At 50.0% G+C, this 25,147-nt stretch overlaps 1 protein-coding gene across 2 annotated transcripts in view; it reads left to right on the top strand.

Annotated features, from left to right (window-relative positions):
* Nucleotides 1-1,098: 1,098 nt before the first annotated feature.
* The window catches only part of AP2A2 (adaptor related protein complex 2 subunit alpha 2), an 85,110-nt gene continuing 61,061 nt past the window's right edge, over nucleotides 1,099-25,147 (top strand). For both annotated transcript variants that reach the window (XM_058690086.1, XM_058690085.1), the window contains exon 1: nucleotides 1,099-1,313. In XM_058690086.1, coding sequence (XP_058546069.1) covers nucleotides 1,247-1,313 — 67 coding nt within the window. In that variant the 5' untranslated portion in view covers nucleotides 1,099-1,246. The remainder of the gene's footprint in view (nucleotides 1,314-25,147) is intronic.

Below are 25,147 nucleotides of genomic sequence, written 5' to 3'. Positions count from 1 at the left end.
TGTCTGTCCTACTCCAAGCCCCTCTTCACAGAAGCCCACCACCTCGGCCTGAGCTGGCACTCTGTCCATTCCCCACGTGGGTCCCCGCAGCGTCTGGGCATCGCCCTGTTCTGTGAGTGGCTGCTGGGGGCGGGTCAGGGTCTGCTTGTCGGAGACCCCTGGCTTGGCCATGGGAGGGGTATCTCATGGCATGGGGATGTGGGCCCTGGGGATCGCCCCTCCTCCAGGAAGCCCTCTGCTGGCCCAGCTCTTTGGAAGGTCTTGGAAGGTGGTGAAATAGCTCTCTTACAAAGATTCCAGCCGCCAGGGTTCCGGTTTCCCCCAGGGGGTCTTGGAGGCCCAGAGCATGGGTGGGGTGTCTGGTCTGTGGGAGGGGCCCCGCCCCTTCCTCCTCCTGGTCAGGGTCCAGCTGGGCCTGACCTCTCACTGGGAACTGAGGAAGTGAGCCAGGGTGGGGCAGAGGTCTCTTTTGTGGGTCTGGGCCAGGATCAGGTTTAGGGCCCAGATACTGCCCCACCCCCCACCCCCCACCTGCCCCATAAGGAGGAAGCTTCCTTTTCAAGCCATGTGGCTTCATGAAGGCCAGCTCAGCAGGGCCACCTGCTCTCCAAACACACTCCTTGGGTGTAGCAATGCGGGAGGTTGACCCACGGGGCGGCCCTCTGCCTTCACCTCGGGGTGCAGAGGTGGGTGGTGGCAGATCGGCAAAGGGTCCCGGCTGGGCACTGAGGGATCAAAGTCTAGACTGGGCCCTGCGGTCACCGGGTGCTGTCTCAGGGTGGGGGTGGGCCGTCCTTTCTCTGCAGGCCTCAGTGGCCCTCTTTGTTAAGAAAGGACTGTAGGGTGATGTGCAGCAGGCCCTTAGGGCTCTGGACGCAGACCAGCCCCCGACGTGGGCAGCAAGTACCCCAGAACCTGGGCCCGGTCAAAGCCGTGGGGGAGATGATCCTGTCGCGGCACGGCGCGTCGGCCTGCCTGCAGGGGGCGCCCCTGCTCCTGCCTTTACGCGCCCGCGCTCGACGTGCTCGTCCCCGCGCCGCCCGCCGCCGCGCGAGCGAGCGTGTGCGTGCCCGCAGCTGCGAGCGTGAGTGCGTGCGCGCGCGCGCGGCGGCGGCGGCCCTGAAAGCGGCGCTCGGAGCCTGAGGCGGCTCCGGCTGAGGCGGCTCCAGAGGCGGCGGCGACCCGCTTCCCGCTCCCCGCTCGTCCTCCGGGCGCGCCAGCCCAGGCCGCTCCCCGGGGCCCGAAGATGCCGGCCGTGTCGAAGGGGGACGGGATGCGGGGCTTGGCGGTCTTCATCTCCGACATTCGCAACTGTGAGTGGCCGCGGCGCGGGACCGGCCTGTGGGGTGCGGGGGTGCGGGGTGCGGGGCGGGGGTCCGGGGGCGGGGCGCGGGGCGGGGTCCGCGTGCGGACCCGGGGGACGGGAGTGCAGGGCGGGAGTCTGGGTGCGGACCCAGAAGGCAGCGATGGGGCGGGGGGGGGGGGGGGCGCGGGGCGGGGCGGAGGTCCGGGGTCGCAGGCCCGGAGCGCTGGGTGGGAGTCCGCGGGCGCAGGCTCGAGGTGCGGGGGTGCGAGCCAGGGGTCTGGGTGCAGGGGCAGGGGGCGCGGGGCGGGGTCCCGGGTGAGGACCTGGAGGGCGGGGGTCCGGGGGCGCCCCCCTGGGGTGGGGCGGGAGTCTGGGTGCCGACCCAGAAGGCAGGGGGCAGGGGGCGCGGGGCGGGGTGGGGGTCTGGGGACGCAGGCGGGGTTGGTCTGGGTGCAGACCCAGATGGCAGGGGGCGCAGACTGGGGGTGCGAGGGTCCCGGGTGCGGACCTAGAGGGCGGGTGAGGAGGGCGCAGCAGGCTTCTGGTAGGCGGGATCGGGGGCTCCGACTGGAGTGCGGGGGCCGCGGGTCGGGGAGCAGTGGGGGCAGGGGTGCGGGGTGCAGGGTGGTGTTCCCCGACCCCGTAGGGGGCTGTGGTATCGTCGGCCCGGTTCCGGCGAAGACCCCCCTTCCCCCCCCCCCCCCCGCCCCAAGCATGATGTCATGTCGAGCAGTCTGCTCCGTCTTTCTAGTAATGGAGCGTTTAACCCAGCGTTTTCCAAAACAGCGTGGACTTTCGCTCAGGGAGTGGGAAGAGCGAACCCTGGGAAGCGGCTCTGCGCGGGCTGTGGCGGCTTACTGCGCCCTGATTAAAATGACTCATTCCCCGGGGGAACCCAGACACTGGGGCCCTGGAGGGTGGGCTGGCTGCAGGGAAACTGCTCTGGCTGCTGTCTCCGTTCCGGGACACGCGTGCCCTCCCCGGAGCGGAAAAAATCAGGTGGCAAGGTGAAACAGGCGGGGAGGCTGCTGGGTGCCCCGTGGGTCCTGCAGTGAATTTGGCTGTGGTCCGCAGAGGGGCTCTTGGCATTCAGAGGACGTCTCCTTTATTCGCTTAAAAAAGATAAACACAAAACCGGTTTCCTGCTGGCGTGTTTTATTGTTTTCGGTACCCACCAGATCGTTGACTGATTTGTATTGCCTTGGGTTCAGTGTGTATTTTGATGGTAAATGCTGTTGTGTTGAACCCCTCACTTCCTTGCACCGGGGGCCCCGTTGTCCCTAGACCGTGGAAGTCTGGATCTTCTGGCCCTCCGCCTACTCTGCAGGAAGTCGGGGTGATATCGCACTCTCGGATTGGTGCCTTCGCAAGCAGGCAGCGTTTGTCTGTTCCTTTGCTGTTTGCTGTGACTTCAGGACGGTGGCACTCTTAATCCGGGCGCGTCTTGTAAAGCCAAGTGCACGTGCGCTACTGCTGCAGGGGACCCTTGGCCGAAGGCTTAGCAGCCTTCAGTTGGGCGTGATGTCAGCCCTTCCATTTTGGTAGAAACACGCATTGGGCAAGAAAGACCTCGAGGCTGAAACCCGTTGCCAGACCTGTGACCCTGCTGGGTCTGTGCTCGGCTGCAAGTAGGCGCCTGCCACGGACTGAGGACTCAGCCGGTGCTCGTTGACTGACTGGAGACCGGACTTTGTCCTCCGCCGCGCTGTTGACACCTGGGCCCACCGTCTGTGGTGCAGAAGTGTCTGTTGGTGGCAGACAGCAGCATCCCCGGCCTCTCTACGACCAGATGCCTCAGTTGTGACGCCCAAGGCCACGTCCAGACGTTGCCCCGTGGGGGAGTTTTCTCTGCTGGAGGGCCGCCGGTGTGGACCAAAGAGTAAGACAGCCTCTCCCCCGCCGAAGTCTTATATGAGGGGGAGGGGTGCCTGGTCCTTCTTGGGGCCAGCTCTCCGTTTAATGCGGCCCCCTCCTCAGAAACCCCTTCCCAGCCTCGCTGTGCCCCTGCCCTTTCTTCCGTCAGCCATGGTGCCGTGCTCCTTCAGAGCAGTGTCGGCGATCGCAACCCCGCAAGGCGGGGCCCGCGTCTGTCACGTCACGCTCCTCCGCTGCTTGCACAGTGCCTGGCATGAGGCATGTGCCGAGGAAACGAGTAGACGGTGAGCCAGAGAGGACTCTGCTAGAAGATGATTCTTGCCCCGATTTTCTCTGAAGGGCCCTGCAGGCAGAGGGCCAAGATGTGCCTGGAACAGCAGGGAGCTAACGTAAACACGGGCAGGCAACACGTGCGTGCGGGCTGGTGCCTGGAGACTGGAGACTGACCGAGGGCTGACTGTGGCGGGACTGGTCTGGGCTTACGCCTGTGGGGAGGGAGAGGGGTCCCTGCTTCCCCTTCTCCCCGCCCACCTCTGATCTCGTGTGCTTACTGGTCTCTTGTGAGCTGTGATGGCTGTAGCCAGGCTCTGAGGAGAGAGGGCACTGAGCTGGCAGCCAGGGTCTGGACTCAGCCCGCCTCTCCCCTGTGCCATGACCCACAGCCAGTGGCCGCTGAGTTAGGTTTCGCAGCTGACAGAGGGGTTGGTTTGGGCAGGAGCACCGCTGAGGTCTGTTTCAGTTCTAAAATTGCAGCTCCCTTTGCCTTTCTGAGCTGGAGTCTTAAATTCCCCCCTTAAGACGTTCAGGAGCGAGCTCTGCGTCTGTCTGCACCTTACGTAAGTTACGGGCTTCAGGCGGCTGGCTGGGAACGTTGCTTAGCACAGCCACAGTGAATACCCTCCGCGGTTTGGAAAGGTGCTCTTGTCATGCTGTGTTCCTCAAGCCTGTAGCTTTTGGGGCTCAGGTAGCAAACTAATTCAGTGCCTCATAAAATTAACTGGATTCTTTTTGATGAACTTCAGCCCAGGGCCACTGAATTTGGCTAGTGTGACTTCAGGGTGCGGGAGTTATGAGTTGTTTCTTTCTGTTTTTAAGTTGGTATTGAAAAACTCGAGGGGCGCTTACGTGGCTCAGTCAGTTAAGCGTCTGGCTTCGGCTCACGTCATGATCTTGTGGCTCCTGAGTTTTGAGCCCCACATGGGGCTCTGTGCTGACGGCTCAGAGCCTGTCTGCCCCTCGCCCACTCACGCTCTCTCAAAACATAAATAAAACATGAAAAAATTAAAAGAGAAATTCTCATCCTTTTACTTAGTCCCAAATTTTAAATAAATCTTTATTTTGAAATAAAAATAGATTTGCAGGAAGTTGCAGAGAAGTGGACAGGGAGGTCCCGGCACCCTTCACCCCACCTCTTCAAAGGGGGATTTCTGACATGACAGTACAATTTCAACACCAGGAAACTGACATTGGTACATTCCACAGGGCGTAGTCACATTTTATCGGTTTTACCTACGCTGGTGTGTGTGTCTGTGTCTGTGTAGGTCTTTGTGCTTTTGTCACAAGTAGCTACGTGTAACTGCCACCTTCATCAAGACACAGAGCTGTTCCGTCATCACAAAGCCCCCTCGCCTTACCCCTTTAGCCAGCGTACCCACTCCCGACTGCTAGTCTGTTCTGTCTGCATAGCATCTCAAGGGCGTCATGTGAATGGAGTTGTGTAGTATGCGACCCGTTGATTGGCTTTTCTCACTCCGTACAATCCCCTTGAGGTCTGTCCGAGCTGTTGCATTGACTGATAACACATTCAAGTGATGGGTTTAAAGAAAACAAAAGCCCTGCTGAAATTGGGAAAATAATAGTTATTTGGTTACTTTGGAACTTTTGTTTACTTTTACATGTGTGATGTGTCATTGGACAGGCATGTCTAAGTTAATGCATGTCTTTTTTAAAAAGTATTTTTTAATGTTTATTTTTTTTTGAGAGAGAGAGAGAGAGAGAGAGAGACAGCAAGCAGGGGAGGGGCAGAGGGAGAGGGAGACACAGAATCTGAAGCAGGCTCCAAGCTCTGAGCTGCCAGCACAGAGCCCGATGTGAGCCTTGAACCCAGGAACGGTGAGATCATGACCTGAGCTAAAGTTGGCCACTGAACCAACTGAGCCACCCAGGCGCCCCAGTTAATGCATGTTTTTATGCATTACCATTGACGTGTCAACACGAGAACAGTGTTGAGAATATGAAACACTGCTGAAAATGTTGACAGACTCCTCATTGGCTGCAAAATACCCAAGACTGAGGAGCGCCTGGGTGGCTCAGTCGGCTAAGCGTCCGACTTTGGCTCAGATCATGACCTCATGGCTCGTGGGTGCGAGTCCCACACCGGGCTCTCTGCTGTCAGCGGGGAGCCCGCTTTGGTTCCTGTCTTCCTCTCTCTCTGCCCCTCTCCAGCTCGTGCTTTCTCTGTCTCAACAAAACAAAACAAAACAAAAACAACCAAGACGGCAATGAAAGAGAGCGATGGGTCTTTACTCTTGTGAGACCAGTCACGTTGCCAGTGGGCAGGAAATTGTCATTTATTCCTCCAAGCGGGAGGTGGCGGGGGCGGGGGGCCGTGCAGGTGAAGCGAGACACGAGACACTTCCATCGTGCTTGCGGGCGTTTTATTTACTCCCTCCAGGCACTCGCTCAAATGAAGGGGGACAAGTGGAGACGTGTAACTAGCTATTTGGCAAAAACGCGTTTCCCGTGTTCTTGGTGAAAGCATGCAGTTGTGCTGCGGGTGCAGTGATAAACTGGCAGTATCAGTATCAGTGCTCGGCTCATTGTGTTGGTCACGAAACTCTGTCCTCTCCATTTCCGTTAACTTCGTTGAAATTGGGCACCCCTTTGAATTACATTTTAACTAGAGTTTAAAACATTTAGTTCGCAAAATTCCGTGTGTTATGAGTCATGAATTGGATGTGGAGAACTGAACGTAAAACGCGAAGTTCAGGTTATGCCTCTGTGTAGGAAACGAAACGTAAAGGTGGTACTTGATTTTCCTGAGTAATAATAAGGAGCAGAACCAGAATTTGTCGGTCTGCTTTTTAACTTTTAAAGTCCTTTAAAAAATTTAAGGTTCGTTTTAGTCTTGACTGGACATTTAAAAAATGATGACTTTTTGAAAAAGAATGCTCTTCTTGCGAATTTTCTTCTGCATGATATATACTCTTTAGAAACTGATTTAGGGAGCGTGTGACGTAGGGCACAGGGAGGGACGATCCCCCGTGCTGGGCGAGGGGAGGAGGTCTTTGACCCAGGTTGAATTTTTCTGCCAAGGTTGGTGGTTATTGCTTCGAGGAAATACCTGTGCATCCCCTTGTTTTCCTTCTGGCTCCTCTGAAGTCGGGGACTCTCTCTGTTTCTCTTATGACACGTTGAAATGTCCTGGTGATGAGTGTTTTCTCGTGCCGGATCCTTAGCATTACTTCTCTCTCCTCTTAAAATGACTTTCACTCTGTTGTTTCGGCAACGGTGTGTGTCACGATTTTGTAGTTGCGGAGTTATTGGGAAGGCTCTCTTTGTGGGGCTGAATAACATTTCCTTGGCTTTTAAAAAATAGAGTCAGATCAGAGGGGAGGGTTCCAGTGCGATGTAGGAAGCGCTGTTTCACACTAACACAGAATGTGACTCCCTGGTGTGAGCTCCTGAGTGGGCGGGGCTCTGGGTGCCTCAGAATTTTATGGGTCTGTTTTGCAGGTTCTTGGGCGCGAGGCCGGCTTCCCTTAGCTCGAATTTCAAACTTACGAGACTCCCAGGACCAGAAGTCTTTTTTTGTAAGTCTTCGGTGAACTCCTTTGGCCACAACCCTGGCCTTGCAGAGCCGGGAAGCTGTGTGTGGTCTCCCTCCTGTGCGAGTGAGTGTTCACAAGCGTGTGCTTCCAGGACACCATGGCCACGTGCTCTGCTTCCTCCCAAAGTCTTACCGGTTCTGGATCTTGGGACAGATCGGGCCTCAGGTTTGGGGCAAGGGGTGGCATCTGATCTGTTATGTGAAATTTGTGGGGTTTGGAGAAACAGGACATGTGGTCCCTGTCCCCCTAAAGAGTCTGCAGACAAATAGGGAGGTGCGTTCTCACCAGTGCGTCCATCTTTATTGAGCACCTCCTACGTTGCGGACTCCTGAATGTCGTATGCAGAGAATGAGAGGTTGTCAGGTGGACAAGATGAGTCCTTGCCCGAAAGCAAGGTGGAGAGGTCCTAGGCGACAGAGGGCACCAGGTGCTCAGACACCTAAGAAAGGTAGGTCTGCGTCAGCCTTTGGAATGTTTCACGTTCGCCTCTGGCCTTGTCGAGCATTTTTTTTTTTTTTTTTGCTTAAAGTGTGTCAGTCCACTCCCTGCCTGGACTCGGTGTGTGAAATGAATGTAAGACAGATACGTAGGACAGGCACCCTCCTGTCTTGCCCTTTCATTGTGATCAGCACAGAGGTTTGATATGGAAACCACAAGTGCGGGAGTTAGAAAGTTGGTGGTTTTCGTCAGCTTCCAGTGCACTGTGAGGTACATCAAGTAAGTCTGCCCTCAGCTTAACAAAATGAGTGGCACACTTGAGAAAATAGAAATGAGCAGTTTTCACCGGGCCGTGTAATGCCTGAGGTTGGGATGATAAGACTGTATTTACTGATTCTCCTCTTGGCCTTTTTCACGATAACGGACTTTGGGATGACGTTGCCATGGTTGAAATATCACAGAAAGTTGCATGTGCCATTTGATTATGAGAACTTCAGGGTGGGTAGTTCGAGTGGGAGTCGCCACCGGGAGCTGGGGGCTGAGGCCGAGCGATAAGACCAGCCCTGGCGCTCTGTGGGAGAGAGGGCCCTGCACGCCACGCCATGTCTGGAATCAGAAGCGTGCAGGGAGGAGGAGGTGGCCTGTTTTAAAATAGCGCCCTGGCGATTGAGCTGGGGACGGCCAGATGCACAGATGCACAGTGCCAGAGAGGAGAGGCGAGTCCGAGCCTTGCCCAAAATGTTGCGGTTGCCCGGAAGATGCAGTTTAAACTTGTGGCGACACTCTTGTCCCTGCCTGCCTTCCCACATCACTTCCTGCCACCCTTCATTCTTTTTCCTTCAGTGTTACTGCCAAAGAGGATTAGGACTCGGGCCCACAATCACCCAATAGGGAAAGTGTGGGAAGTGGAGTCAGAAAGACTTCGGTGGGAGTTGAGAGCCACCAGTGGGAAGGCGAGAGGCACACAGGGTGTGGGGATGGGGCCTGTGGTCTGGCCCTTGGAGTTTGTCGTCCGTGTTAGTGGGGGTGCAGCAGAAGGGCAGTGACGTGCCCACGGCTGCTCTGGGCCCCACAAGGACAGGAAGGTCTTTGCCGTGAGGCGGAGACCCACTTCCCTTGCTAGGTTCTGGCCCCACATGGCTCCCTCAGCTCCCGGCTGCCTCAGGAAACGGAGAGTTGAGTGATGCTGGATGTGTTCATTTAGGATAAGACGTTGCTGACCAGCGGTTTGGGTCAGATCCTGATACTGTACCCTTTGATTCCTCACCTTTGCAAATTGTGGCCTAGTAGAGTCTGGAGTCTTTGTTTTCACCCCCGGTTTAAACCCAGTGAGAGCTGCGGTGGTTTTGTGTATCCTTGTACTCAAGATGTTTCCCATTTACCTTCTCACCTGCCCCAGGACCTGGTGTCTGTTTTACAACGTTGCTTAAAAGTGTGGAGACCAGCATCCAAGTAGGGTTGCCTGGTTTTTGTTTTGGGTGGTAAGGTGTTTTTCTTGCCTTTAAATCCCTTCTGGTGGCAACTCAGAGCATAATGAGGATTAGTTATTTAGTGTACCTAAAGCCCTTGGAGCTAAGCCTTAGGATGTCAGTGCTGCACTGGGATTTGTGTTTTGCCTTTTCTTTTTTAAAAAAAATTTATTCATTTGTTTTGGGAGAAGAAAGAGCACATGTGAGTGTGCACACGTGAGAGTGGAGGAGGGACAGAGAGAGAGAGAGGGAGAGAAAGAATCCCAAGCAGGCTCCGCACCGTCAGTGTGGAGCCCGATGTAACGTTCCGTCTCACAAACTGTGGTATCCTGACCTGAACCAAGATCAAGAGTCGGATGCTCAGTCGGTTGAGCGTCTGACTTCAGCTCAGGTCACGATCTCACCGTTTGCGGGTTCGAGCCCCGTGTTGGGCTCTGTGCTGACAGCTCAGAGCCTGGAGCCCACTTCGGATTCTGTGTCTCCCTCTCTCTCTGCCCTTCCCCTGCTCGTGCTCTGTCTCCCTCTGTCTCAAAAATAAATAAAAACATTAAAAAAAAAAGAATCGGATGCTCAACCAGCCAAGCCATCCAGGTGCTCCCATTATGCTTGCTTGTTTTCTTTCTTTCTTCAATGTTTATTAATTTTTTTTTTTTTTTGAGAGAGAGAGAGACAGAGACAGAGACAGAGAATGAGCATGGGAGGGACAGAGAGAGAGGAGGAGACACAGAATCCGAAGCAGGCTCCAGGTCTGAGCTGTCAGCACAGAGCCTGATGTGGGGCTTGAACCCATGAACTGCGAGATCATGACCTGAGCCGAAGTTGGACGCTTAACCGACTGAGCCACCCGGGCGCCCTATAGCCTTTTTTTCCTTTATGTCAGGCACAGCACGACCAAATCAGAACCTGAATTTGAACCTCGCACCGATGAGAGTCAGAGCCTTCTGTGGTTGAGTTCATAATGAATCCTGCTGGCGGTGTGCCTCCATCTACAAGTAGTTTTCAGTAGGTCTTCCTTCCGTAGGACACGCTCCTCACAAACTCAGTTACGTTTAGTTAGCTTGTAGCTTCTGCTCAATTATCCTTTTTAAACTTTGTTGCCACCTTTTTTTTAAGCTTAAAAATATTTATTTTTGGGAGAACGCAAGTGGGGGCGGGGCAGAGAGAGGGGGACAGGGGACCCGAAACGGTCTCTGTGCTGACAGGCTGACAGCAGACAGCCCGATGTGGGGCTTGAATTCACAAACCGTGAGATCATAACCTGAGCCAAAGTTGGACACTCAACTGACTGAGCCTCCCAGGTGCCCCTTTGTTGCCTTATTCTTTCGCCACAATTTGAGCCGTCCTTGGGTAACATAGTACATACAGCTTTCCCAAGTGCTGAGAATGTGGAGGAAGAGGGAGGTGGGAAGGTGATGGTCTGAGGGTCCGTTCGTACTGAGTTGTTCAGTTCCTGAGGCTTGGCCTTTTTGAGATTGTCATCCACAGGGTGGAGATGTGGGCCCCTCGCACGGATGCTGGTCACAGAGGGACAGGAGATGCTCCTCTGCTGGGGGCTGATGTCTGGTGTATATTCTCTAATGTAGCATTTGCTGTAGATCTAGTTTAAATCTGTATAATATTCAGTAGCGAAGAAAACATATTTCTTTGTATAATGTTCTTGTTTTGCTATACTTTTGGTGCAGCCCCAAGAGTGAAGTGTATTTTGAAGTTGTATATTTCAAAATTTATTTATTTTTCTGGATTCTGTTTTCTGATAGAATTGTACCATTTATTCATTCAAGAAATCTATTTTTTTTTAAGTTTATTACTTTGAGAGATGGAGAATGAGCATGAGTTGGGGAGGTGCAAAGAGAAGGAGAAAGAGAATCGCAAGCAGGCTGTGTGCTGATGCGGGGCTCGATCCCACAAACTGTGAGCTCGTGATCTGCCCCCAAGCCAGGAGTTAGACGCTTAACTGACTGAGGGCAACCGGGCGGCCCCAAGAAATCTATTGAGTGCCTGCTATGTGCCAGGCACTATTCTACTCTAGGTACCAGGGATTCGGTGGTTAACCAAATGGACAAAATCCCTGTACTTTCAGAACTTAAATTCTTGTGAGACTAGACGGACAAAATAAATGAGAAAAACATGTATCTATTTATCTCCATTCATCTTTTTGTTGCTCTGTCGTGGAGAAAAATACAGTAGGGAAGAGGGACAGAGAGTGTGGATGGTTCTGAGCTTCAAAGCCTGTGGTCAGGTCAGGTCAGGTAGCCTGGAGAAGGTGTATTCTAAGGAAGCTTGGAGGAGATGTGGAAGTGAGTTCTGCAGGTGGAGGTGCGGAGGCCCTCGGTGAGCATGGGCTGCGGGAGCGGAGGGCGGAGCATGTCAGGCCTTGTAGGAATCCTTGGAAGTTTTCAGCACACACGATCTAACCCAAATTGCTTTTGCTTTTAATAAGATCATTTGCTTCTGTATAGAGAGCGAGCAGCAGGGACAAGGGTTGAAGTGGGAGACAGTTTGGGTGGCTGTTGTATTAACCATGGAAGGTGATTCTGGGTTGAACCAGACGGAGACCACAAGGTAAATATTCTGTCCCCCGATGTTAAAGGTGCGGCTGTGTCTCAGGCTTGCCCTGTTTCCAGAGGAACGTCTGCTGCGATGTTTATCACTGTTCACCTGTGTGCAGTGTGGCTTTTTCCTCTGGCTGCTTTTCATGCATATTCCCTGGTTTTAGTCAGTTTTATTTGTTATGTGCCTTGTCATTTTCTTCATGTTTCTTGTGCTTGGGGTTCGAGCTTCTGAGATCAGTGGGTTTCCAGTTTTCACCAAATTTGAAAAAATTTGGCCGTTATTCTTCAAATACTTTTTCTGTCCCCGTCCTGCCTTTGAGGACTTTGTTACACACAAGTCAGGCCACTGGAGGTTGCCCCACAGCTCAGTGATGCTCTCTCAGATCGTGTTTTTCGGTCTGCTGTTCTCTCTTTGTTTCACTTGGGCTCATTTCTGGGCTGCGTCTTCAGGTGCACTAATCTGTGGTGTCCGATCTTCTGTTAATCTCGTCCAGCATATTTTCTCTCTCAGACATCGTAGGTCTCGTGTCTTGAACTTCACTTCGGGTCTTTCACGTGTTGTCTGTACCAATTCACATGCTTGTGATACCGTCCCCCTCCGTGAGCATATGGAGTATAGTTATGACGACTTCTAATGTTACTGTCCCCTGATTTTATGTTCTGTCATTTCTTTCTTTTTTTTTTTCCTTAATCATCTGTCATTTCTGGGTCTGTTTTTATTGATAGATCTCCCCCCACCCCCATTGTGGGTTGTATTTTTCTGTTTCTTTGCATGCCTGTAATTAAAAAAAAAATTTTTTTTAACGTTTGTTAATTTTTGAGACAGAGCATGAGTGGGGGAGGGGCAGAGAGAGAGAGGGAGACTCAGAATCTGAAGCAGGGCCAGGCTCCGAGCTGTCAGCACAGAGCCTGACATGGGGCACGAACCCTGAGATCACATCCTGAGCCAAAGTCAACACTTAACTGAGCAACTTAGGCACCCCTGCATTCCTGTAATTTTTTATTGGATGCCAGACATCATGAATTTCACCTTGCCCTGAATATTATTGTATTTCTTTAAATATCCTTGAGCTTTTTCCTGGGCTGAAGCTCAGCAACTTGGACACTGTTTGGTCTTAAAGGAGGGGCTGGAGCAGCCTTTGGTGTGGGGCTGATTTCACCCCCCTCTTGAGGTGGGTTCCTTCTCATTTTTTTTTTATTTTATTTTTTAACGTTTTTATTTATTTTTGAGACAGAGAGAGACAGAGCATGAACGGGGAGGAGCAGAGAGAGAGGGAGACACAGAATCGGAAGCAGGCTCCAGGCTCTGAGCCATCAGCCCAGAGCCCGACGTGGGGCTCGAACTCACAGACCGTGAGATCGTGACCTGAGCTGAAGTCGGACGCTTAACCGACTGAGCCACCCAGGCGCCCCGAGGTGGGTTCCTTCTCAGAACTCTGCTTGATGCCCTGGGTTTTATGAGGTTCCCCCCACCCCCAACCGGCTTATTGGCCCTGTGCCGGCATCCATGGCTTACCCTCCAGCTGCTTTCCAGTGGCTCTTTCCACAGCCGCGGGAGCTGGTGGTCGTGCCTGGGCAGATGAGTGATGAGGCAGAGATTCGAGGACCCCTCTGCGGCTCTGCTCTGCACATTCTGGCCCCCTTTGTCTGTCTCCTCACTTTAGGGAGACCTGCCCCTCTCATCTTGTTTGTTTTCTGTCTCTCGGAGGTCATGGTCTGCCAGAGCCTCTTGTCCAGTTTCTGGAGACTGTTGTTTCGTGTATTTTCATCTATTTAGTTGTCTGAGGCGGGAAGGTGAATCGTGTCCCTGTTTATCACCATTAGCGTTGGGGAGAGACACTGAGTACACAGTTGGATATCCAAGACTGGAAGGCAGAGAAGAGGTCTGGGCAGGAGGTGAACGTATGGGGGCAGAACTTCTGGGTGTTGTTTAGAGCCATGAGACAGGGAGCTAGCTCGCCGGGGAGGCGAGTGGAAATGATCGAAACCTAGCTCTTGCTCCTACAGCTCTTCTGTGTGCCTGGCATGCTCCCAAGCACGTTACCTGTGTTTACACATCTGACATTCATGATGATACTTGAACAGTAGGTGCTGTGATCCTCCTGTTTTGTAGATGAGGAGGAAAAGTGGGGCCCTGAGCCCGGGGCCACGTGACTGCCTAGAAAGTGGTAGAACAGGAATTCGGACTCTGGCTACCTGGTTCCAAGTCTCCTCTCTGAGCCACGGTGCTGGACCAGCTCTCTAGGAAGGTGGCCAGAGCTCCAGGCTCGCAGACCCTAAGCAGTCAGGGGGAGACATGTCCGGGTGGGAGGAGCACAGGCCAGTAAGGAGGGAGCACGGTAGTAGGTCACTTGAGTGGGGTGAGCAGAGGTGAATCCGATGGGGAAGTTTAAGGGAGAATAATTGGAAAATGCGAGTCTCAACCCTTTTGCGGAGTTTGGCTGTAAAGAGGAGAGAGGTGAGATGGTGACTGGGGAGTGTAGAGGGTGTGTTAGCTTTCTATTGTTGCTGTGACAAATGAACACAAATTTAGCAGCCGAGACCAGAACTCCCGTATGATCTCATGTTCTGTAGATCGGAAGCCGTGCCCAGCCTGGCTCGGCGGGGTCCTCTGCCTCGAATCTCACGAGGTTGAGATGAAGGTGTCAGCAGAGCTGCAGTCCCTTCTGGAGACTCTGGAGGTGAGGCTGCTCCCAATCAGTCCTTGTAGTGTGGGGGCCGCGGCCCCCTTTTCTTGCTGGCTTGCCTCCTACAGCCTGCTCACGGTCCCTCTCCTGCTTCCCGTGAGGCCCGCCAGCGAATCCCTCTCGAGACGGGATCTTTCTGACTCGGTCAGCCTGTCTCCTGCCTCCAGAGTCTCTCCTTTTAAGGGCTTACGTGATTATATTGGGCCCATCTGCCTGATCCAGGATAATTCCCCTATCTTAATTACATCTGCAGAGTTCTTTTTGCTATGGAAGGTATCTTACAAGGTCCAGGTATTAGAGTGTGGGCATCTTTGGGGGAGTATTGTGCTTATCACAGTGGGATAAAGAAAAAGGAAGCTTTTTTTTTTTTTTAAGTTTAATTGATTTGTTCATCAAATTTACAGAGTTGCGCGGTGGACAAAACAGACAAGAATACCTTCGTGTGGCTTACGTTCTGGTGAAGGAGACATAAAATAAGTATGACATATAGTGCATTATATACTGTATTAGGGGGAAATAAGGCAGGAAGAGGGGATTGCAGTCTAGCTTGTGCCGCTGGGGGTCAGGCATGCCCTGCAATGCTGGTGGACAGCGTGGCTGGAGCATGAGTTGCAGACAGACCCTGGGGTTCCGGAGTCGGACGCAGGGGGCAAGGCAGGTGATGGGGGTCTCGTAGGCTGTTCTGAGAAGTCTAGTTTTCCTTCTGAGTGACAGGTGTAGCCGGTGGACGGTGAGCAGAGAAGGGAGGTACCTTGGAAGGAATTACTGCGATGCTGGGAATAGGGGTGGGGGGGCAGGGAAGCAGACTGTGAGCCGGATGAAGAAGGTGAGGACTCCTGGCTGGTGGGGGAGGCAGAGCATGTCTGTAGGCCTCCAGAAAGAGAAAGAAGGGCTAGGGAGAAGGTGGAGGGGTGAAGAAAAGTGGAGATGCAGGGGGCGGTGGTGCCAAGGATAGCCTGAGCGCTTAAGGGCTGCCGGTGAGGGGAGGGAGGAGGCACGGGGTGGAGGCGAAGGTGTTGAGGAGAGATGGTAGGGCCTCCCTGGGCTCCACGTGTGAGGCCAGCCCAGCGGTCGCGTGTGTAGTCTTACCAGGACACTCAGCAGTCCCGGCTCTGGATTGGCCAGAATTGGATTCAGCAGGGAGGGGTTTGCCAGCCAGGCGCACAGACAGAGAAGGAAGGTCAGGGCTTAGTTTATGCCATGGAATTGAGGCTGGCTAAGAGGAGGTGAGGATGGGGGAGGGAGGAGGGAGGAAGACTGTAATCGTTGGTCCCGGGATGGGGGTGGCCGATGGGTGTCGGAATTTGCTTACCTGATTGAGTGAGCTGAAAGGTTGGGGCTGGTAGGATGCCTGCAGTGAGCATTGGGGGGATGGCCATGGTGGGGACCAGATCGTCCACGGAGCTGGGGCTAAAGCCAGAGGGTGGTGTGGGGGTCATGTGCATGGACACTCATCACCGATGGTGGAGAGGGGTAGTGTTCTAGGAATTGGGCAGGTCTTTTCAATTGTGTGCATTTTTCTTCTTGTTTTTGTCTAGTCTTGCCCTTAATTGTTTTTTTTTTAATTGTTTTTTCATGTTTATTTTTATTTTTGAGAGAGAGAGAGAGAGAGAGAGCGTGCGAGCGAGCAGGGGGAGGGGCAGAGAGCGAGAGGGACACAGAACCCGAAGCAGGCTCCAGGCTCCAGGCTCTGAGCTGTCAGCACAGAGCCTGACGTAGGACTTGAACTCACAGACCGGGAGATCATGACCTGAGCTGAAGTCAGACACTCAACCGACTGAGCCACCCAGGTGCCCCAAGTGTTTTTTTTGTTTTTTTGTTTTTCTTTTTAAAGCAATGCATTTTACTTTTAGTTTTTAAAGTTTATTTATTTATTTTGAGAGAGAGACAGAGCACATGAGTGGAGGAGGGGCAGAGAGAGGGAGAGAGAGAGAATCCTAAGCGGGCTTCACATTGTCAGCACGGAGCCTAATGTGGGGCTCGAACCCATGAACCGTGAGATCATGAACTGAGCCGAAGTCAAGAGCCAGACGTTTAACCAGCTGAGCCACCCAAATGCCCCTTTCGTTGTTTTAAAAAGTTAGGAAAAAGTTAAAACTCGAGAATGTAGTTTAAGAAGTTAATTATAAAACACTTGACATCTGCCTTATCTCCCCGTTCCTAAACTTAGAGTTAATTTTGATTTTATAGCCATTTGTTCTCATATTTAGTTTAAGAAATGTGATTACTAAATTAATGTTTATACTATTTATGGGTGTTTCCCCCCATTTAATTATTATTTATTGACTTCTTACTGTGGGAGATGAGGACTTAATATACCTGAGCTTTCATTTACTCATTCTCTAATATGTCATTTTAATCAGTGTATGGCAATTAACATTTGGAAATATTCTTCTCAGCTGAGATGGTCGTTCAACTTAAAAAAATTTTTTCTTAATGTTTATTTATTTTTTAATGTTTATTTTTGAGAGAGAGAGAGAGAGAGAGAGTGTGAGCAGGGGAGGGGCAGAGAGAGAGGGAGACACAGAATCCGAAGCAGGCTCCAGATTCCGAGCTGTCAGCACAGAGCCTGATGTGGGGCTCAAACCCACGAACTGTGAGATCATGACCTCAGCTGAAGTCAGATACTCAACGGACTGAACCACCCAGGCACCCCAGTAGTTCAACTTTTTATTTTTATTTTTATTTTAAAAAATGGTTATTTTTGAGAGAGAGTGAGAGAGTAGGGAAGGGGCAGAGAGAGAGGGGGGGGGGACAGAGGATCTGAATTGGGGTCTGAACTCAGGAACCTTGAGATCCTGACCTGAGCTGAAGTGGGACGCTTAACTGACTGAGCCACCCAGGTGCCCCCTGATAGTTTAAGTTTTAATGTGTTTAGTGTTAACTATTGTTGTTTTTATACTTTTGTATTTAAAAAAAAAATATTTTATGTATGTTTGTACGTATGTATTTGAGAGAGAGAGAGAGAGAGAGGGAGAGGGAAAGGGAGAGAGAAAGAATATAAAGCAGGCTCCATGCTCAGTGCAGAGCCTGATGTGGGGATAGATCCCACAACCCTGGGATCATGAGCCGAAATCAAGAGTCCTACGTTCAACCTACTGAGCCACCCAGGGGCCCCAAGATACTATTTTTAAGTAATCTCTACGTCCAGTGTGGGGCTCGAACTTGGAACCCTGAGGTCAACAACAGTCGCGTGCTCCACAGACTGAGCCAGCCAGGTGCCCCCATCCTTTTGTATTTTTTAATGCACCTGTTGCGTTTCAGCCCTAAGCTTCTGGATATGACTGTGAGATCCCCCTTTGTGTGGTTGGACACAGCAGGTGGCCTGTCAGCCCCTTCTTTCCATGTTGAGGTGTCCTTCCTGGAGCAGTCAGTTCTGCTGTCATCTGGATGGATTGTCGGTGCTGCCCTCCGGGGACTTCCCTTCACCATAGTCTGGAGGGGCTTGTCTCTGGCTGGACCTCGGTTCTTTGGAGTCCACGTGTGTGTGCTCCGGGCTTGTGCTCACTTGAACTCGGTAGGAGTGCATAGCAGCCGAAATTCTTTTGAGATACTGCATTTTTTTTTTTTTTTTTAAGTATTTTTTACCTTTGTACTTAATTGAGAATTTGGCTCTGGTAGAATTCTGGCTGAAGTTAACTTTTCCTCAATTTTGAAGGTATGACTCTATTTCTATTCTTAGTTTCTAGTGGTCTGAAAGTTTAATTTTTTTTTTTTTTTAAGTAGGCAGAACCCATTGTGGGGCTTGAACTCACGACCCTGAGATCAGGACCTGAGGCCAAGATCAAGAGTCAGATGCTTAACTGACTGAGCCACCCAGGTGTCCCTCTAGTCATTTGAAATTTTAAGATGCTGTGCCCATGTGTGGCATTTGGTGGCATGATTCAATCTAAATGTCAGAAATGTCAGAAATGTTTTGGGAAATGTTCTTGTTTTTTTTTTTAATTTTTAAAAAATGTTTATTATTTTTGAGAGACAGAGACTGAGCGTGAGCAGGCAAGGGGCAAAGAGAGAGGGAGACCCAGAATCCAAAGCAGGCTCCAGGCTCCGAGCTGTCAGCACAGAGCCCAACGCGGGGCTTGAACTCACAAACCACGAGATCGTGACCTGAGCTGAAGTCGGCCGCTTAACTGACCGACTGAGCCACCCAAGCGCCCCAGGAAATGTTGTTTTATTTCTTTGGTAGTTTCCTTTCACTTTCTCCTTTTTGAATGATCCTCTAATAAGAGGTGAAACCTGGACGTCTTGGCTTACATTTTCTTACCTTATCTCTCATTTTCCATTTCTTGGTCTTTGTGGTGTTCTATTTTCCAAGACGTCCAACTTTGTCCTCCAGCCCTTTTGAATTCTTTTATTTCTGCTAGTAGGTTTATCATTTGAGGCCTTCTTCTTGTCCGAGTTGTCCTTTTGTGGTGTCATCTGCTTCTTAAAGCTGTGTTTCTCTGTGTGAGACTATGCATTGCTTTGGAGTGTCCTCCTCCACGTAGCTCTTTGCTCGGAATTCCTTTTCTGGGGCTTGTTTTGGTGTCTGGCTCGTGCCGTGCGAGCTTCCTGATGCCTGCTGGTTGGAGTCCGTCCACTCGCGTGCGCCAGCATTGGCCAGCGTGGTCAGGGCCCCGGGGGGAGGGCTCCTTGCACGGTGACGGATGTGCGGTCTCCGTCATTGGGGGAACCCGCGTGTCATTGGTTTTTTCGGTCTCTCCCAGAACAACCCTTCAGTCTCAATTCCTGCTTGGGGAAGGAGGTGAGTATTCTGAGCCCAGCTGCCACTGTTCTGGGAAGGGGGTGTCTCACCGTCAGTGGGTGTCACTCAGTTGTGCTTTTCTTAGTGTGGCGCCTTATCCCAGCACTCAGTGGTGTCACCAGGCCTAGAGCTTCTGTGTTCCTGCTTTTCCAGAGGAAACCTCTCGTCTGCTGCTGAGGTCGTGAGAGTGGGCTGCCTGGCTGTAGGGTGTGCTGGAGGGGCCTGCTATTCCTTAGGTAGACTAGCCTCCTCCAGAGTCCACCGTCCGAGGCACTTGGCGTCTTTAATTTCTAACCCTTTGCAGGTTCTCTGAGAAGATTTGCTTTTTACCACTTCTCCTTCCTGCAGGCAGCTGGTTCCAGCTTGCTCTGTTAGGCTCAGTCAGTAGTTACCACTCGATCATCTCTTTCCGGCATCCCCAATTGTGGTCCTCCCTTTTACCCAAGTTTTGGACTGATTTCATCTATTATACACACACAGACCTTCGCGATCTTTGTGGCCATTTTTTAATGCTTTGGATTAATCACGTCTTTGGAAATAAGAATTTGACTCTTAGTATTTCTACTTTTCTGAAGAAGTTTTTATTTATTTATTTTGAGAGCAAGAATGCACTAGCATGTGTGGGGAGGGACACAGAGAGAGAGGCAGAGAGAGAATCCCAGGCTCCTCACCGTCAGCCCAGAGCTCGACGTGGGGCTCGAACTCCCAAACAGTGAGGTCATGAGCTGACCTGAAATTAGGAGTTGGACGCTCAGTTGACTGAGCCACCCAGGTACCCCTTACTGTTTTTACTTTCTAATTCTCAAAGGAAGTAGTAATACCTTTTTTAGTTAAGTCTAATTTTGGAAGGTAGTTCTCACTATAAAGGTGGTTTGGCATGTGCTTCTAAAGGAGAATTTAAAGGGAACACATGATTCTGTGGCATATTTTTCTAGTTCTTACCTGAAGCCGGCAAGCAGGGTGGATTGTTCTTCATTAAATGGAACAATATAGTATATACAGGTTTAGTTTGCTAAACCCAGTGCTCTGAAACCCAGATATCAAAGCTAGGGAGCTAGGTGTCTGATAGGATTTTGTTCCACAGACATGATCTGTGTTGATGAGGCAGTTTCTTGCTGGTAATGGAATATAGTAAATGGAAACTTCTCTCTCTCTCTCTCTCTTTTGGTTAATTTTTGAGGAGGGTGGGGGAGACAGGATCTCAGCAGGCTCTGCTTTGTTAGCGTGGAGCCCAATGCAGGGCTCGAACCCACGAACTCTGAGATCATGACCTGAGCCGAATTGGACACTGAACTGACTGAGCCACCCAGGCGTCCCTGGACAGTTGTGTTTTCATTTTGATTTGCTTCCGTGTATTTCTTAATTTCTTCTTTAATTTCCTGGTTAACCAATTTATTCTTTTTTTTTTTTTAATTTATTTTGAGAGAGAGTGTGCACGCGCGAGAGAGCGCATAAGTGGGGGAGCGGCAGGGGGAGAGGGAGAGAGAGGATCCTAAGCAGGCTCCACACTGCCAGCACACAGCCCAATGCAGGGCTCTAACTCACAAACTGTGAGATCATAACCTGAGCTGAAATCAAGAGTCAGATGCTTAACGAATTGAGCTGCCAGGCACCCCAACCCATTCATTCTTAAGTAGAATGTTCTTTAACCTCCATGTATTTGGGGGCTTCCCAAATTTTTTCTTGTGGTTGATTTCAAGTTTCATAGCATTGTGACCTGAAAACATGCATGGTATGAACTCAATCTTTTTGTACCTGTTGAGGGCTGTTTTGTGATCTAGCATGTGATCTATTTTGGAGAATGTTCAATGTGCACTCGAGAAGAATGTGTATTCTGTTGCTTTAGGATGAAATGTTCTAAATATATCTGTTAAGTCCATCCGGTCCAATGTGTCACTCAGAGCTGTTGTTTCCTTATTGATTTTCTGCCTAGATGATGTGTCCATTGTTGTAAGTGGAGTATCGAATTCTCCTACAATTATGGTATTATCATCAGTATGTTTGCTGTGTTTGTGATTAATTGATTTGTATATTTGGGTGTTTCTCCGTTGGGGGCATAAATATTCACAGTTGTTATCTTCTTGATAGATAGACTCCTTTAATTGTGATACAATGCCTGCTTCATCTCTTGTTACAGTCTTTGTTTTAAAATCTAGTTTGATGTCTGCCAGCAGGATAGATGGTTCCCCATCCCCTCACTTTCAATCTGCAGGTGTCTTCGGGTCTAAAATGAGTCTCTCGTAGGCAGCATGTAAATGGATGGCATTTAAAAATTTTTTAATTTATTCTTTATTCTGATACCCTATATCTTTTGATTGGGGCATTTAGTCCATTTATATTCAGCGGGATTATTGAAAGATAAGAATTTAGTGTCATTGTTTTATCTGTAGATTTCATGTTTGTGGTGATGTCCTCTAGTCCTTTGTAGTCTTTGCTCTTTGCACTCAGAGTCCCCTTTAGGATCTCTTACAGGGCTGATTTAGCGGTCATGAAGTCCTTTAGGTTTTGTTTATCTGGGAAAGCCTTTCTCTCTCCTATTCTGAATGGCAGCCTTGCTGGATAAAGGATTCTTGGCTGCATACTTTTCCTCTTCAGCACATTGAAGATTTCCTGCCACTCCCTTCTGGCCTGTCAAGGCTCAGTGGGCAGCTCTGCTGCTACCCTTATGTGTCTACCCTTGTAGGTTGAGGTCCTTTTGTCTCTGGCTGCTTTCAGAATCCTCTCTTTATCTTTGTATTCTGCCAGCTTCGCTATGATATGTCATGGTGCTGACCTGTTTTTTACTTCGAAGGGAGTTCTCTGTGCCTCTTGGATTTGGATGCCTGTTTCCTTCCCGAGATTAGGGAAGTTCTCAGCTATAATTTGTTCAAATAACCCTTCTGCCCCTGTCTCTTGCACTTCATCTTTTGGAACTCCTGTGCTATGGATATTGTTTCGTTTTATGGAATCACTTAGTTTTCTAATTCTCCCCTCGTGATCTGGTAATTTCCTTTCCCTCTTTTTTTCAGCTTCATTATTTTCCATAATTTTATTTTCTATTTCACCTGTTCTCTCCTCTGCTTCCTCCATCCTCACTGTCACTGTATTTAGTCTATTTTGCATCTCAGTTATGGCATTTTTTAAAGTTCATCCTGACTAGTTCTTAGGTCTTTGATCCCTGCAGCAAGAGTTTCTCTGGTGTCTTCTGTGCTTTTTTTCAAGCCCAGCTATTAGTTTTTTGACTTTTATTCTAAGTTCTTGTTCACATAATATTATTTATATGTTTTGAGCAATTCTCTGGCTGTGATTTTTTTCTTGAACTTTCTTTTGGGGAGAATTCCTCCGTTTTGTGATTTTGGCTAAGTTTCTGTCTTTTGCATGTTTTAAAAGCTTGTTATGTGTCCTGTACCTGAGAGCACTGCTGTATTAAAACTATACGCTGTCCAGGGCCTGGTGCTCGAGGTAGTGTTTTTGATGTATGTTGTGTGCTCTCTGTTGCTGTGTTTTGGCTGCTCTGTCCCACTGGTCAGTCCTCTGCAGAGCTCCTCCTTGCTTATAGTGGTGGAGTATTCGGACCTTCAACCGGATGTGCTTTAATTTGTTTGTTGAAGTAACCCTGGAATTAAAAAAAGGAAAGGGGGGAGGGGAAAGCCTGATCCCATAAAAAGAGAAAAATAAAAGGGGGAGAAAAATCCAAATGGAGAGTCAAAAACCGTAAGTCTAAATCCAGAGAAAGAGAGAGGAAAATAAGAAGATGAAAGAGAGAAGGTCAAATGGTAATAGAGTAAAAGTGCTTGATAAAAAAATTAATATTTGTATATATTATGTATATAATAAGAATTGGCCAAAAACAAATCAGAAACTATGAGCCTGATTCCAAATGGAAAAGAGTAGAGGGCTAAAGAAACAGAAAAGAAAAGAATGAAGGAAAACCCTAAAACCAAACCAAAACAAAAAGAAAACAGTTGTGTTGGTGCCTGGGATGGGTGGCCGTGCTGGTGTGGAAGAGGGGCCAGCTGTGTTGGGTCCGTCAGTCTTGCTCCCCTCGATAAGCAGTCGCCAGGCACAGAGGGGCGGGGTTTGGTGTCAGGGGGTTCTGCCTCCACTGGGGGTTACTGTGCTACTCTCTGAAGTCAAACTGTGTCGGTGTTGGGGAGAAAACTGGCGACACCGCAGTCTCTCGTCCCCTGACTGGATATCTTAACCTGCGCTGTTCAGGCAGCCCTCACAGAATGGCCAGTCTGGGTGGTCGGTCTCCCAGCCTTCCGTGCTCTCGGCTGGGATTCAAAACCCATAGTCTTGAGGGACCCAGCTCAGTGCGGCTCCTCTCCCCTGTTCTGGAGTAGAGCCACCCCGTGATTCTGATCTTTTATCAGGGTCTTTTGCCCTTGGGGAGGCCATAAACCCTCTTCCCAAAGTACTCCGGGAAGGGGACTGCTCTCTCCCAGTGAGCCCCTGAGATCGCTACTCCTTGCTATGCACCCCGTGGCCAGCTCCCTCCTCCCCAGGAGTGCTTGCCATGGCTTCCAGCTCCCTTCCGGAGATAGCCGTGCACTTTGAAACCTTGGAGTTTCAGCTCCTAAGGACGTTTGCAAAATAGAAAGTGGCACTCTCCGTATTTCTTGTTCCCCAGTCCGTGGTCCAGAGAGGCTTTCCTCTTGTGTTAGCTCAATATCGCACTTTAACAGCCTCTTTCTCTCCTGCTCTCCTTTTGTTCCTCCACAGAAGGGGTTCCCTCCCCTCCGTGCATATGCTGTTTTACCTCCCCCGGTTCACATACATGCACCTCAGTCCTGCCAAGCTGTCTTCTTGCAACCGTGGAGATCCTTTTGCCGCTCTGCAGATCTATTTCCTGTGTGTTCCAAGTGAACTGACCTCAATACAGCTGTGTTGTAGGGGGTATGGATATCCCGGTCCCCCTACTTCTCTGCATCTTAACTCCTCTGGCCAAAACCATTATTTTTATATTTTTTTAATTTTTTAAGAATATTTATTTTTGAGAGAGAGAGAGAGAGACAGAGAACAAGCAGGGAAAGGGCAGAGAGAAAGACACAGAATCCAAAGCGGGCTCCAGGCTCCAAGCTGAAAGCACAGAGCCGATGTGGGGCTCGAACCCACAAACTGCAAGATCGTGACCTGAGCCGAAGTCGGATGCCCAACCGACTGAGCCACCCAGGTGCTCCTCTGGCCAAAATCTTAAAAAGAATATGTGAAAAATGACACGTCATCAGGGGGCTTTGAAAAGAAAAGATCCGACAGATTTCAGAGATCTAGAAGGTTGCACAGGTGCAAGGCTGTATGCCTAGGAAAGACTCAAGAGGCCCCCGGTGTCTCACCTCTGGCTAATCTTGAGTCCCTGTGCAAATAGGAAATGAGGGCAAAGGCAGAGTTATGGCTGCCTTGAGTACCGAAAGTGTGCTTCTACACACAGGGTCCTTGGAACACTTATTCAAGGCACTTAAGGACATCCCTGACCAATCATTAACTGACCACTAAGTTAACTGAGCAAAGACTTTAGTAGCTGTAAACTATAGGGAATTTATGGACTTTACAGAACAAGTCCAGGAAATTCACTAAAAAAACCGACCGCAGCAACAACAATAACAGCAAACTAAACGCCAGGCACTGCCAGCAACAGCAGCCCCTGATTCCCAGCAGCCCCACTTTGATTTCCAGAGTTGCCACATTACATTGGCGAAAATACCCAGTTTTCAATAAAAAATTATGAGGTATGCCAAGAAAAAGGAAAATATGGTCTATATACAGGAAAAAAAAATAGTAGAAACTGTCCTTGAAAGGGTCCAGATATTGAACCAATTAAAGACTCTAAATCTGGTATCATAAATCTGTTCTAAGAACTTAAGTCATGTTTTAAGAATTAAAGGAAAAAATGAAAATGATGTCTCACCAAATAGAGCATATCAGTGAAGAGGTAGAAATAAGCCAAATAGAAATTTGGAGTTGAAAATACAATCACTACATTGAAAACTTACTGGAGGGGCTTAACAGCAGATTTGAGCTGGCAGAAGAAAGAATCCGTGAATTTGAGAATAAATTCGTTAAGATAATCATTAAGATCTATATCAAGGTAGGCATAGGTCCAATCTGAGGAACAGCAAATAAAAAAGTAAGAAATGAACAGAGCTTCCGAGATCTGTGGCACATCATCTAGCACACTGATGTATCTGTAACTGGAGTCCCAGAAAGAGACGAGTAGGAGAAAGACGCACAAAGATTATTTTGAAGACACAAACTCCCCGAATTGGG

The sequence above is a fragment of the Neofelis nebulosa genome, chromosome 10, assembly GCF_028018385.1.
Source record: "Neofelis nebulosa isolate mNeoNeb1 chromosome 10, mNeoNeb1.pri, whole genome shotgun sequence".
Lineage (NCBI taxonomy): Eukaryota > Metazoa > Chordata > Mammalia > Carnivora > Felidae > Neofelis > Neofelis nebulosa.
Note: the sequence above shows the minus strand (reverse complement) of the source record. Positions and strands in the feature narration are given on the sequence as shown.